At 48.5% G+C, this 13,408-nt stretch overlaps 1 protein-coding gene across 3 annotated transcripts in view; it reads right to left on the bottom strand.

Moving 5' to 3' along the window:
* LOC309708141 (voltage-dependent T-type calcium channel subunit alpha-1I-like) overlaps nt 1-13,408 on the bottom strand; it is a 229,018-nt gene that overhangs the window by 184,619 nt on the left and 30,991 nt on the right. Inside the window, exon 1 of one of the 3 annotated variants that reach the window (XM_082535917.1) lies at nt 11,627-11,927. The exons of the other annotated variants lie outside the window; for them this stretch is intronic. Within the exon in view, the coding sequence (XP_082392043.1) occupies nt 11,627-11,638 (12 nt within the window). The 5' untranslated portion in view covers nt 11,639-11,927. Of the gene's footprint in view, nt 1-11,626; nt 11,928-13,408 lie in introns of those variants that run through there. 3 annotated transcript variants of the gene reach the window in all.

Here is a 13,408-nt window from a genome sequence, read left to right as displayed (position 1 = left end):
CATTTTAGCATTCTGAATATCATATCCCTGAAAAGCATGTCAGTGGTGACAAATATACTAGAAAAAAAAAAAGCCCAAGAGCCTTTTTTCTATTTCCACTTCTGGAACAATGACCTCTAAACATGAGAACCACATTTGACAACAACCAAATCCAAATTATCAGCATAATCACCTCATACCAGCTACCAAGCACGGTGGTTGAGGGGTGATGTTAGGTTGAAATTGTTAAATGTTGCCATTATTGTACTTAAATTTGTAAGCCTTGCCTTAAACTGTAGGATCAAAGACATTCTTCTGTTCCCCTCCCCAGCCTGTTGAATGGTGAGGGGGGCTATAGTGTGACTGTAGGCACATTCTCAGCAGGAAGTCACACAAACGCACCCCCATCCACACACACTCACTCACGTGCATATACACACACACACATTCTCGCACATGCATACACACAAATACAGTGCCTGACACACCACATGGGGTTTTCGGATGGGTGGTGCTTGTGTAAACTGTAACTGTGTTCAATAAAAAGGCTGCAGAGGGAGTTGAGGTCGGAGTCTTCTGAGGTCGAGGTCAGAGTGCTGTTCTAAAGTTTCCATCCAGGCTTCCCTTGCTAGCAAGTAAAACCGATCGATCGCTGTTCTATCGTGCTTTCTTCACGGGAATAAGTCTGAACTAGTGGGCCTGCTGAAGCACAGACCCAACAGCTGATAATTTGGATTTGTTTTGGACCAAGAGGACTTGGGCACCATGTAGTCATCGAGTCAACCTTCTCTGTATACCAAAGTATTCCAAAGTCAAATGTGAGCCAATCTGTCCAACAGCTAAAGCTTGACTCAAATTGTGTCATGCAACAGGACAATGAGTCCAAGCACAGCAGCAGATCTTCAACAGAATGCCTGAAGAAGAAAAGAAGCAAGGTGTTACAGTGGCCCAAAGTCCAGATGGAAAGGGTGTGGAAGGAAGCTGTACATAACTAAATACCAAACGTCAATGATCAGAAGAAGACTGGGCCAAAATTTCATAATAATGTGAGAAACTAATGAAGTCATACAGAAAATGATTACTTCAAGTTGCTGATGAAGGTGGCTCTGAACATCGAATCTGAAGCAAAAGCGGCCTAAGAGTACTGAGTTCTAGACAACTATGTTTTGTTTGTTTTAATACTTTGTGTTTGTTTTTCTTGTTTTCTGGGGGTTGTGGTGCTGCAAGTACTACATTATGCAACACGCATAGAAAAACACTCAAAACCAGCTTTTTGATAAACTTATGTTATCTTAAAGCTCAATTTCAGATTATTTTTTCCCTCTGATAATAGACAGACTGGCTGTTCTAAATAAATATAATGTAAACACACACACACACACACACACAAGTCTGAGGGATCTCATAACCAGCACAGGTCAAACCACCTGACTTCTATACATCACCATGGCGACACAGATGGCTGTGAGGTGCGGGAAAGCAAAAGCGAGGGATGAAAGGATGGAGGAGGAGGAGGAAACAAAATGGAAAACAACAGAGGTGATAATAGTAATACTGAAACACTGATATAGGCACCCACATACATATTCAACTAGCATTACATACAAACCCTGGAGTGCTAATCACTGGTTTTGTGTTACTTTGAAGGCCTCAGCTCACCTTGAATGATCCCACACCTGTCAACACACACACACACTCACACACAAAAACTGTGGCACACCCCCTAGGCATCTCTCTACAGGAGCAAGTGTGTTAATTCAGTGTCTGTGAGCTCAGCAGATGATGCTGTTCTGACAGTAATGCATATTGGCAGCTACCAGCATGACAGCAGTGCAGCAATACATTGCATCAACAGCAAGGGGCTGTCTGGAGCAGAGGGGGTAAATGCAAAGAGGATTAAAACACACAGTGAGGATCTATGAGTAAATCTGTGGGGCTCAATATCTCAGCATGATGCGACTGTTAGAAGTTAAAGTTCTATGTTTAGTTCAACTTTGATACATATCTATGCAATATCGACAAATATTTATTTAAGTTATCTTTGCTATGAAATCAGTATAAAAAGCCCGACAATGGATAACACTGTCTTTTTGAGAGTATCACCAAATTTGGTGAAGAAAAGTGCATTTTGCAGTAATATGGATGCCGATATACTAACTTGCGGATAGTGATCAAAAGAATAAGATCAAGATTTATGTTTAATCAAGGTCAGAGAGAACTCAGTGTGACTGTAGAATTATTGATCACCTCTGAACAAGCAGCCGAAACACAGCATGGTGTCCAGCATTGAATTTGCTAGGCTACACCACAGAGGACCCTTGATCTCAAAGAGGCCATGCCCAAAATAGCATAAAATTGATCCATGGAATGGTGCTGAGGTAGGTGAAATCTCAAGCCAAGAAAAGTAAATGGGGATGAACAGAACTGTTTTTGCTCAGCTCTCCTTCACCTATGAGAATACAGGGGCCAAGCGTGATAAAGGAACTGTGTGGCCTGCAGAGAACAAATGACAGGGAATTAATTCAAATGTTGCAGTAAATTGATACGAACAAGTTTAAACACTGCAGATTAGTTGTATATTGGTCCTTCAAGATGCTTCACTTAATTGGTATGATTTATTGCCAAATCAGGCGCAGGGTTGATTCAGGTATATCTTAAATGATTTATCCTGTTCCCTGTACTGTCCTTGTCTACCCAAGGTTTCTGAGCTCCTACCCAATGAAGGCTACACGCTGATATTCTAACGCCTGTGAGACTGAAGAAAACTAGCTTGAAAATATCAGCAAAAGGTATTGAATCAACTCCTAATTACCAAGCAGGTACAATTCAGTGATGGCTATCTTATCTCTTAACATTTTTTTAATATGTCTGTATTTGCAACAGATTTATAACTGTCCAATGTGTTGTAATGATTCTAATTTTCATCTGTATCATTACTAATTTGAGCTCGCCATCTTTCTATATATCCATCACAGACAAGGAGTCCAGTGTTCTCTCACCAAAATCCTGTAACCATGAAGGCATTCATTTGAGATACATTTACATTTTCTACTTTGCCACCCTCTGTAACAAAGTTACCCTTTGTATTAATTTATGCTCAAAGAACAGTGGTAATGTAGAGTGCAGTTCATCAAACAACCAAACTGACATCTCAGTATACCCATCCCAGTGGCATGCACTATAAAAACCAAAGGGTTGCCATCACAGTTACAGTAATGATCGAAATGCTAAACTTAGTGCCATTAATTTAAAGTCAATTAGACAGTGTGAAAAAGCTTCTGCTCAGAGTTACCAATTTCAAACGAATTTTATATCTCTCTGTCTCTCTCTGGCCCACTCCCACATTTTATCCTCTACTCACACCACTGAGAATCAAGTTCATTAAACTAAAGAATACTGTTGCTCTGTTCTTTGGCCCTTTAGACATTTCATTAAGCCATCTCATTTGTCCATGTCATTGCCAGTGCTGGCTTGAACTAAGTTATACTTATGTAACAGTATGGTTAACTATGAAAAGGTTAACCATTCAATGGATTGTAGCTTCTGCCAAAGCAAAAATTGTCTTGTGAATGAAAGGAGATCTGCCAGAGCTGAAAGATGGTGCAGAATATGAATTTGGGAAAAGGTTTCAAAGCTATATACAGTGGGGCAAAAAAGTATTTAGTCAGCCACCGATTGTGCAAGTTCCCCCACTTAAAATGATGACAGAGGTCAGTAATTTGCACCAGAGGTACACTTCAACTGTGAGAGACAGAATGTGAAAAAAAAAACATGAATTCACATGGTAGGATTTGTAAAGAATTTATTTGTAAATCAGGGTGGAAAATAAGTATTTGGTCACCTCAAACAAGGAAAATCTCTGGCTCTCACAGACCTGTAACGTCTTCTGTAAGAAGCTTTTCTGTCCCCCACTCGTTACCTGTATGAATGGCACCTGTATGAATGGCACCTTTTTGAACTCATCATCTGTATCAAAGACACCTGTCCACAGCCTCAAACAGTCAGACTCCAAACTCCGCCATGGCCAAGACCAAAGAGCTTTCGAAGGACACCAGGAAAAGTATTGTAGCCCTGCACCAGACTGGGAAGAGTGAATCTACAATAGGCAAGCAGCTTGGTGTGAAAAAACCAACTGTGGGAGCAATCATCAGAAAATGGAAGACATACAAGACCACTGATAATCTCCCTCGATCTGGGGCTCCACGCAAGATCTCATCCCGTGGGGTCAAAATGATCATGAGAACGGTGAGCAAAGATCCCAGAACCACACGGGGGGACCTGGTGAATGACCTACAGAGAGCTGGGACCAAAGTAACAAAGGTCACCATCAGTAACACACTACAACGGCAGGGAATCAAATCCCGCAGTGCCAGACGTGTTCCGCTGCTGAAGCCAGTGCATGTCCAGGCCCGTCTGAAGTTTGCCAGAGAGCACATGGATAATACAGCAGAGGATTGGGAGAATGTCATGTGGTCAGATGAAACCAAAGTAGAACTTTTTGGTATAAACTCAACTCGTCGTGTTTGGAGGAAGACGAATACTGAGTTGCATCCCAAGAACACCATACCTACTGTGAAGCATGGGGGTGGAAACATCATGCTATGGGGCTGTTTTTCTGCCAAGGGGACAGGACGACTGATCCGTATTAAGGACAGAATGAATGGGGCCATGTATCGTGAGATTTTGAGCCAAAACCTCCTTCCATCAGTGAGAACTTTGAAGATGAAACGAGGCTGGGTCTTCCAACATGACAATGATCCAAAACACACCGCCCAGGCAACAAAGGAGTGGCTCCGTAAGAAGCATTTGAAAGTCCTGGAGTGGCCTAGCCAGTCTCCAGACCTCAACCCCATAGAAAATCTGTGGCGGGAGTTGAAAGTCCGTGTTGCTCGGCGACAGCCCCAAAACATCACTGCTCTCGAGAAGATCTGCATGGAGGAATGGGCCAAAATACCAGCTACTGTGTGTGCAAACCTGGTAAAGACCTATAGTAAACGTTTGACCTCTGTTATTGCCAACAAAGGTTATGTTACAAATAGGGGTGCAATGATACACAAAATTCACGGTTCGGTTCGATACTTTGGTGTCACGGTTCGATATTTTTTCGATACAAAAAAAATGTTCATGCCTTTTTAATTTGTCATTTATTAAAATTATAAATATATATTTTAACTCAAAAATACAGTTTTTAAATTTAACCCTAACGGTTAGTTATGTCTATAACTTCTGTTCCCTGAAGGAGAGGAACGAGGTACAACACATAAGTATGGGATATCACGCCCTCGCGTGTCCTGGCTGAAGAAACCTTTATTCACGCCTTTACGGCAGATGACGTGTGATGACACGCGCAAGGCCCCGCCCGCACATATAGCCGCTGCCATCACCGTCATCCCTCAGTTCGATAGCCGCTCTTCACCGAGCCAACTGCTCAGTGGGGCCACCCTGTGTTGTACCTCGTTCCTCTCCTTCAGGGAACAGAAGTTATAGACATAACTAACCGTTCCCTTTCAGTCGATTCACTCGGTACAACACATAAGTATGGGACCTATATACACGCCCCGCAGAGCAGCCACCGAACCGGAACGGGACCACCACATCCTCAGTGAGTGGTAGACCCAGCAGAAAGGACAGCATGAGCCACCGAAGGGGCTGTAACGTCCAACCGATAAAACCGCACAAAAGTGTGCGGCGACGCCCAATTAGCCGCTGCACAAATATCAGCCACAGGCACCCCTCTAAAAAGAGCCCATGAGGTCGCCATCCCCCTGGTGGAATGAGCTCCCACCCCGTGGGGCAACGCAAAACCTCCGGTGCTGTATGCCAGCGAGATAGCTTCTACAATCCAGTGGGACAGCCTCTGTCTGGACAGAGCTCTACCTCTATTCGGATTAGCGAAGCAGACAAACAACTGGTCACACAAACGCACATCCCGAGTGCGCTCAATGTAGGTGCGTAGCGCACGCACCGGACAAAGAGAATGCACCCTCCTCTGCTCCTCAGATTCAAAAGGAGGGGAGCAAAAGCTCAGCAACTCAAACTCCATTGAACTATAAGATGCCGGCATGACCTTGGGAAGATAGGCGGCATTCGGACGCAATACGACCTTGCGGCCATCAGGAGAAAACTGTGTGCAGGCAGGATGCACAGACAGCGCATGAAGGTCCCCCACTCGCTTCGCCGAGGCCAAAGCGAGAAGTAATGCGGTCTTATACGAAAGAAGTTTCATATCCACCGACTCAACGGGTTCAAACGGAGGGCCACAAAGGGCCTCCAGCACCAAAGACAAGTCCCAAGCAGGGACACTGGACTTAAGCACGGGCCTCAGCCGGCGAACCCCTTTCAGAAAACGCACGGCGAGGGGATGCGCACCTGGTGTCACCCCGTCAAAACCGATATGACAAGCAGATATAGCCGCTAAATAAACCTTGATCGTCGAAAACGAAAGGCCTTTATCCAACAGCTCCTGCAGGAATGTCAAAACATCCACAATAGAGCACTGAAATGGGAGAGTGTGGCGGTCCTGGCACCATCGCTCGAAGGCTCGCCATTTGTAAGCGTACAAGCCTCTAGTAGACGAGGCCCTGGCGCTCTGAATCGTCGCTACCACACTAGGTGGCAGACCCTTAGCAACCAAGTTTAACCTCTCAGCAGGTAAGCATGAAGGTGCCACAGATCCGGGCGCGGATGAAACACTTCCCCCCCCGCCTGAGAGAGGAGATCCCTGCGGAGAGGAAGCTGCCAAGGACTTGCTGCAAGCAGGCTGATTATTTCTGCATACCACGACTTCGCGGGCCACCAAGGGGCCACCAGGATCAGAGAGAGGGAATGCCGATGCACCCTCTCCAGAATTGGAGATATCATTTCCACTGGGGGAAATGCATACAGGAGCACGTCTGGCCATTGGTGCGCTAGCGCGTCCAAGCCCAAGGGTGCATCGTGGTCGATTATGGAGAAGTACAGGGGGCAGTGAGCATTCACCCTGGAAGCAAAAAGATCTATTTGCGCCTCGCCAAATAGATCCCAAATCTGAGCCACTATTGAAGGGTGTAACCTCCATTCTCTCACCAGAGGACCCCCCCTGGAGAGAAGGTCCGGCCCCAGGTTCAGGTGGCCCGGGACATGGGTGGCTCTTAGAGTCAGAAAATGAACACTGCACCATAACAGCAGAGAGCGAGACAGCTGCAACAGGGGAAGAGAGCGTGTTCCTCCCTGCCTGTTTATATAAGACACCACTGTTGAATTGTCCGTCCTGACTAAGACATGCTGGCCCTGCAGGACTGGACGGAAACGCTTTAGAGCTAAGAACACTGCTAACAGCTCTAAGTGGTTGATGTGCAGCTGGCGCTGAGCCGCGGACCAGATCCCTCTCACTGACGCACCCTCGCACAGCGCTCCCCACCCACTTAGGGAAGCATCTGTGGACACCACCTTGCGAAACAACACCCTCCCAATCCGAGAGCCCTGGTGCAGTAGCCCGGGCTCCCTCCAAGGACGGAGAGCTAGCATGCAAGACGCAGTTACCGGCAGCCTCCTCCGGAGGTGACGCGAAGCACACAAACGGTGAGAGAGAGTCCAGCGTTGAAACGCTCTCATTTTCAACAGCCCAAGCGGCACTACGGCGATCATAGATGCCATCATGCCCAACAAGCGCAATATCGTCTGGAAACGCAGTCTGCGTCCCAGCTGAAATTGAGCGAGGCAGCGATGAAACGCGGCCACTCTGTGCTCTGACAACCGTGCGCGGCTGGAAAGAGAGCATATTTCCAGACCGAGAAAAGCGATCTGTTGACCTGGGATTAGCGAGCTCTTCTGAAAGTTCACAGAGAACCCCAGTGTCTGAATGTGTGACAGAACCCGCGACAGCTGCGTCTCCGCCTGTTCTCTGGAGCAAGCCACGAGAGCCCAGTCGTCCAGGTAGGCCAAGATGCGGATGCCCCTCTTCCTGAGGGGCGCTAGCGCTGCCTCGGCACATTTCGTAAAGGTGCGGGGAGCGAGCGACAGCCCGAACGGCAGCACTAGGTATTCGTAGGCTACGCCCTCGAATGCAAACCTCAGAAACTGCCTGTGTTTCGGGTGTATAGCGACATGAAAATAAGCATCTGTTAGATCGATTGTCGCAAACCAATCTCCCGGGCCGACTGCACTCAGGAGCTGTCTGAGTGTTAGCATCTTGAACCTGTACGTTCGTAGGTACGTGTTCAAGACTCGCAGGTCGAGGATGGGACGAAGCCCTCCCCCTTTCTTCGGAATGACAAAATAACGGCTGTACCAACCTTTGTCCGTCTCCGAAGCGGGGACCACCCGTATTGCTCTCTTCTGTAATAGCGCCTGTATTTCCTCTCTGAGTACCAAGGCTGCCTCGGGGTTGACAATCGTGTTCACGACTCTTTGGAAACGAGGCGGCTTGACCCGGAACTGCAACCGGTAACCCATGGCAACGGTTTGCAGCACCCACGGAGAGGGGGCGCAAGCACGCCACTGAGGGAAGTGAGCAGCCAGCCGGCTGGCCTGCAGCACTGACGGCGGGGCGCCGTCGCCCCCCAGTGTGTCTGCAGGGGACTGCATCCCCTGCCTGACCTGGCTCATTTCGCCTGCAGGTTGAGCATTTGAGATTGTTTGAGAGTAAACCACACTCTTTATTGATTGCAACATGGGAACATGTACATTTATACATTTTGTTGGGTGCACCTTTTCCGGGGCATAACAATGAAAAACAGCGGGAACACTCGATGTGGTCGCTTGAACATTCAACACATCTGAACCGTGTGCAGGGGTTATGTGCTTGGGAGACCGCGATAGGGAAGTGCAGCGCCTTCTGGGGCTGACAACCTGAACAGAACTTAAGCGGCACCTCTTGTGCGGCAACAGAGGGGTAAGAGCAGCGTCTCCCTGCTGCCGGATCCCTTCCCCACTCGCAATCACAGCTAGGAGGGCTGAGGCTTCTTCCTCCTGGGCGTCGGGTCCCGTCGGGGGCCCGGGGGAGGGCCTTTGCCCCAGGCCGACTGGCGTGGAGCTCGGGCCGGAGTACGTGCTCTCGCCGGCGGCCCTCCCACTCCAGCAGTGGGCGCCGGTCTCTTGCCAGCTGTCAGAGGAGCGGCGGGCCTGTGAGAGCTAGCAGTGGGCTTGGGCTGGGGCTGGCGTCTGGGGATGATGTCGCGCAGAGCTTCCGTCTGCTTCTTCCTCAGATCGAATCTAGCCTGAATGGCTTCAAGTGAATGTCCGAATAACCCAGCCGCAGACACTGGTGCGTCCAGATACACAGCTCTGTCTCTATCAGGGACGTCGGAGAGGGTCAGCCACAGGTGCCTCTGCGCCACCACTGTCGAAGCCATCCCTCTGCCCAGGGAGAGCGCTGCACAGCGAGACGCACGGAGGATGTAATCCGTGGTGACTCTAACCTCGTTAAGAAGAGGTGACAGCGGGCTGTCCTCCGGAACCAGCGATCCAAGCTCCGCCAGGCACATTGCTTGGTACGTCTGGAGCATGGTGACGGAGCTCATGGCTCGAGCGGTGCCGGCCTGAGCCCGATAAATCTTCTCCAGCTGCGAGGCCGAGAATCTGCAGTGCTTGGACGGCAGAGTTGCGGGGCCACCGACACCATGGTTATGGGACGGGGCCAGATAAGCAGCCAGAGACGGCTCCATAGGGGGTGGGTTAGCTAAACCAGCTCCCTCGGCGCCGTCCAATTCCATGTACTGTCCATAGCCGGGCACAGTGACGCGGGTAGACAGAGGTTTGTCCCATGACGCTGTTAGCTCGCAGAGAAAGTCTGGGAACATGGGGAGGCAGTTTTTGGCCGTTGCGGGCTCCGGTGGAAGGAAAAAACCCGCAAACCGCGACGGCTTCCGAGCTGGTGGAGGAGAGGGCCAGTCCACCTGCAGCTTCTCAGCGGCACGGCGAAACAGGGAGAAAAGAGAGGTGTCATCGTGGCCGACCGGCGCAGCAGCGGCGGCATATTGGGTCAACAATGAGCTCTCCTGCTCATCCTCCGACAAACCATGGATGTCCAGGCCGATGTCCAGCACGTCATCGTCTTCCTGGGGAGCGCTGGCGGGCTTCAACCCAGGCTGAAGCCCGTCAGCGCTCCTGCATGGTTCCGGTCCGTCATCGGCTAACCCGTCAACGTATTCCATGTGGTCAGCCCAGCTAATCGCGGGGACATCGACCTGAAAATTTTCGTCTTCGGACTCGGACGAAGCCGGGGCTCCAGACTCGGAAAGAAGAGGGTCATGCCGTGCGACAGCCGAGCGTCCCAGCACTCTTTCCACAAACGTCACCCGTCTTTCCAGGGTCGAGCGTCGGAGCTGGCGACAAAACGCACAAGCTTCGGGCTCCGTCAACGCTCTCCTAGCGTGGACGATCCCCAGGCAGACAGGGCAGGCATCGTGCTGGTCGCTGTCGTGCAAAGAGAAACCACATCCCTGAGGACAGGGGCGAACAGAAGATTTCTGCTTTGCTCGCTTCGGTTTGGAGTCCATTCCCAAAACGCAAAGCGAAACGCTGCACAAGAAAAACTTGAAAATAGCGCTCCGCGGGCAGCCTACGCACCAGCTGGGCGGTGGAGGCTAACACCAACAGGGGCAGTTAAGCTAGGTTCAAGTTGGCAGACAACGGAGCTAACTAGCAGTAGCTAGCTAGCCCAACTCAGCAGAGGTGTTCTCAGCGAGGTGAAGAGCGTAAGAACTGAGGGATGACGGTGATGGCAGCGGCTATATGTGCGGGCGGGGCCTTGCGCGTGTCATCACACGTCATCTGCCGTAAAGGCGTGAATAAAGGTTTCTTCAGCCAGGACACGCGAGGGCGTGATATCCCATACTTATGTGTTGTACCGAGTGAATCGACTGAAAGGGAACCCTTGTGCGTGTTTTTTATTTTGACAGCGAATGCGCACCTGCGGACCACTTATGTGCAGCCCTGGTTATTTAGCTCTATACACAGTTCTCACGATTGCAAAGTGAAAGCAAAAAAACAAGCGCAAATTCAAACGCGATTTCAATATGTCACATATTGACAGTGGCTCACCAATGCCAATGACATAATTACCCAGCTACATTTCTGAAAGAATGCAAAAGCATTGACATATATTTTTCCTTCCTACAATAGCCCGACGGGCAGGGAAGAGATAGATTTTGGTAGCCCGACTGAAAAAATCGCTAGCCCCAGGACGTCAGGCTAGCGATATTGCAAGCCCTGTATCTGATTGAGGAATCACTCATCTTTGGAAAAGAGAGTTTATTACAGAGAAATGTCTCTTTCCAAAATAAAAGCTATACTATCCGCTTCTTCTGGGCTATATTCTCAGCAGCATAAGGAGAATCATGTGCTAACAGCTGTCTAAATGACTCGGCTAAAGTTAGTAGCATGCTTGTTGTTTTTGTCTTTGCACTAGGATGATGTCGGCGTAAATGTGCAGTCATATTCGTTGTGTTCCCACCAGTGCTTTCAGGTTAATCTCGTTGAAATGACCTTAACACCACAACACGGCAAATCTCCGTTAACGAGCTACCGCCGATCGCCCCGTGCATGGGGCTAGACGGCCAACACGTTAACGGGCTAACTGCGCTAACACACTAGTTCCCACCCATGTAATTGAGCATTGCATGGCACATCCAACATACTGTTTTACTTTAGTCCATGACTCGCTTACCTTCAGGGTCATACGTCACATGAAAACCAAAATAATTCCAAACGCCAGATCTGAATGAGGGTGGGGGAGGTGCCCTGCGCTCTTCCTTCTGACTATGCTGTCTGTTTTGAGCGCTCAGTGGATCTGCGCTCGACAGTGCAGCCTAGGCGGAGTAGTCGAACGCAGATTCACTGAGCGCTCAACACAGACAGCATCGTCAGAAGGAAAGTTGATAAAATAAATTACAAATGTTGTATTGTTCGATACATATGCGTACCGAACCGAAAGCACTGTATCGAACGGTTCAATATCGATACGAATATCGTTGCACCCCTAGTTACAAAGTATTGAGTTGTATTTTTGTTATTGACCAAATACTTATTTTCCACCCTGATTTACGAATAAATTCTTTACAAATCCTACCATGTGGATTCATGGATTTTTTTTTCACATTCTGTCTCTCACAGTTGAAGTGTACCTCTGGTGCAAATTACTGACCTCTGTCATCATTTTAGGTGGGGGAACTTGCACAATCGGTGGCTGACTAAATACTTTTTTGCCCCACTGTATATATAGCTTTGAAACCGTTTCCAAAATTATATGCAGCTGGATAGCGTAGTGGTTAGACTACACGCCTTTGGAGCAGAGGATCGCAAGTTGGATTCCCACCTGGGGTGTCTGTATCCAGTGAGGGTCTCGTTACCAAGACTACGTGAAGTACCCTCAGAAGGTCTGCTAGATGATGTTAATGCAGTACTATACGATACCCACAGCCACCATTACTGAGACTAACAAGCTGATCTACAATACGGCAGCAGTGATCAGTGAGATGCTTGGCTACAAGTTGAACAGCCACAAGGGGCAGTACTCTCCATGGAGAAGGAGGCTAGAGGCTAAGATCAAGGTAGCACGGAGGGAGGTTAGCCAACTATCGGAGTTGCAGAAAGGTACAATGAAGAAGGTACGATGTACAGCAAGCTGTCCATACCTGAGGCCTTGGAAACAGGGGAACAATATGAGAACAGCAACACCAAGGCTGGAGACGGAACAATACTGGAAGAGCATACGGGAAAAGGACGCTAGTGGATCTGAGGGCAGACCACAGCAACCCCCCTGAACAGGGTCCAGTAACCATCACAGTGGCAGACATCAAAGAAAGGTTTACCAGTATGAAAAGTTGGACAGCACCAGGCCCTGACATGGTTCACGCCTACTGGCTGAAGAAGCTGACTGCACTCCACGAGCATCTGGCAGCACAAATAAATGAATGGGGGATAAATAAGCAAGAAACAAAGAAGTGATATATAATGTGTGTAAGTCTGATGAGATGGAGTATGGAGGAACGCATTTTTTAGTCTGTGGACAGCATCAGCAATGTTGTGTCTAAGAAACTGAAAACAACAGTGAGAGAAGGAGGAAAAGTGGAGAAAGAGTAGCATTTAAAAGCTCAGTGGGAAATCAAAAAGCAGCGAAGGTGAGACACATAATCTAACTATATGAAATATGAACTACTTCCACCAAATTCAAAGACATTTAAAGACTGATTAAATACATAAAACAGGTAAAAGAAGATTCAAGGCGATGGAGGGAGTTGGAGAAAGCAGGAAAAGACAGACCCTTGCATGCAGCGTTAGCACCAGTTTGACAGGTAGGTACAGTGACATTAGCATAGTGATTAACAGACACATTAGCATAATAATTAATACTGGCATTAGCATAAGAGCTGTGGCTGTGAGAGCAAGGGGGAGAGCCAAAGAGACACATGGTAAGACAGCAAGTGAAAGAGAGAGGAAAAAAAATAAT

This window comes from Aulonocara stuartgranti (assembly GCF_965226115.1).
Source record: "Aulonocara stuartgranti genome assembly, chromosome: 6".
Taxonomy (NCBI): domain Eukaryota; kingdom Metazoa; phylum Chordata; class Actinopteri; order Cichliformes; family Cichlidae; genus Aulonocara; species Aulonocara stuartgranti.
Note: the sequence above shows the minus strand (reverse complement) of the source record. Positions and strands in the feature narration are given on the sequence as shown.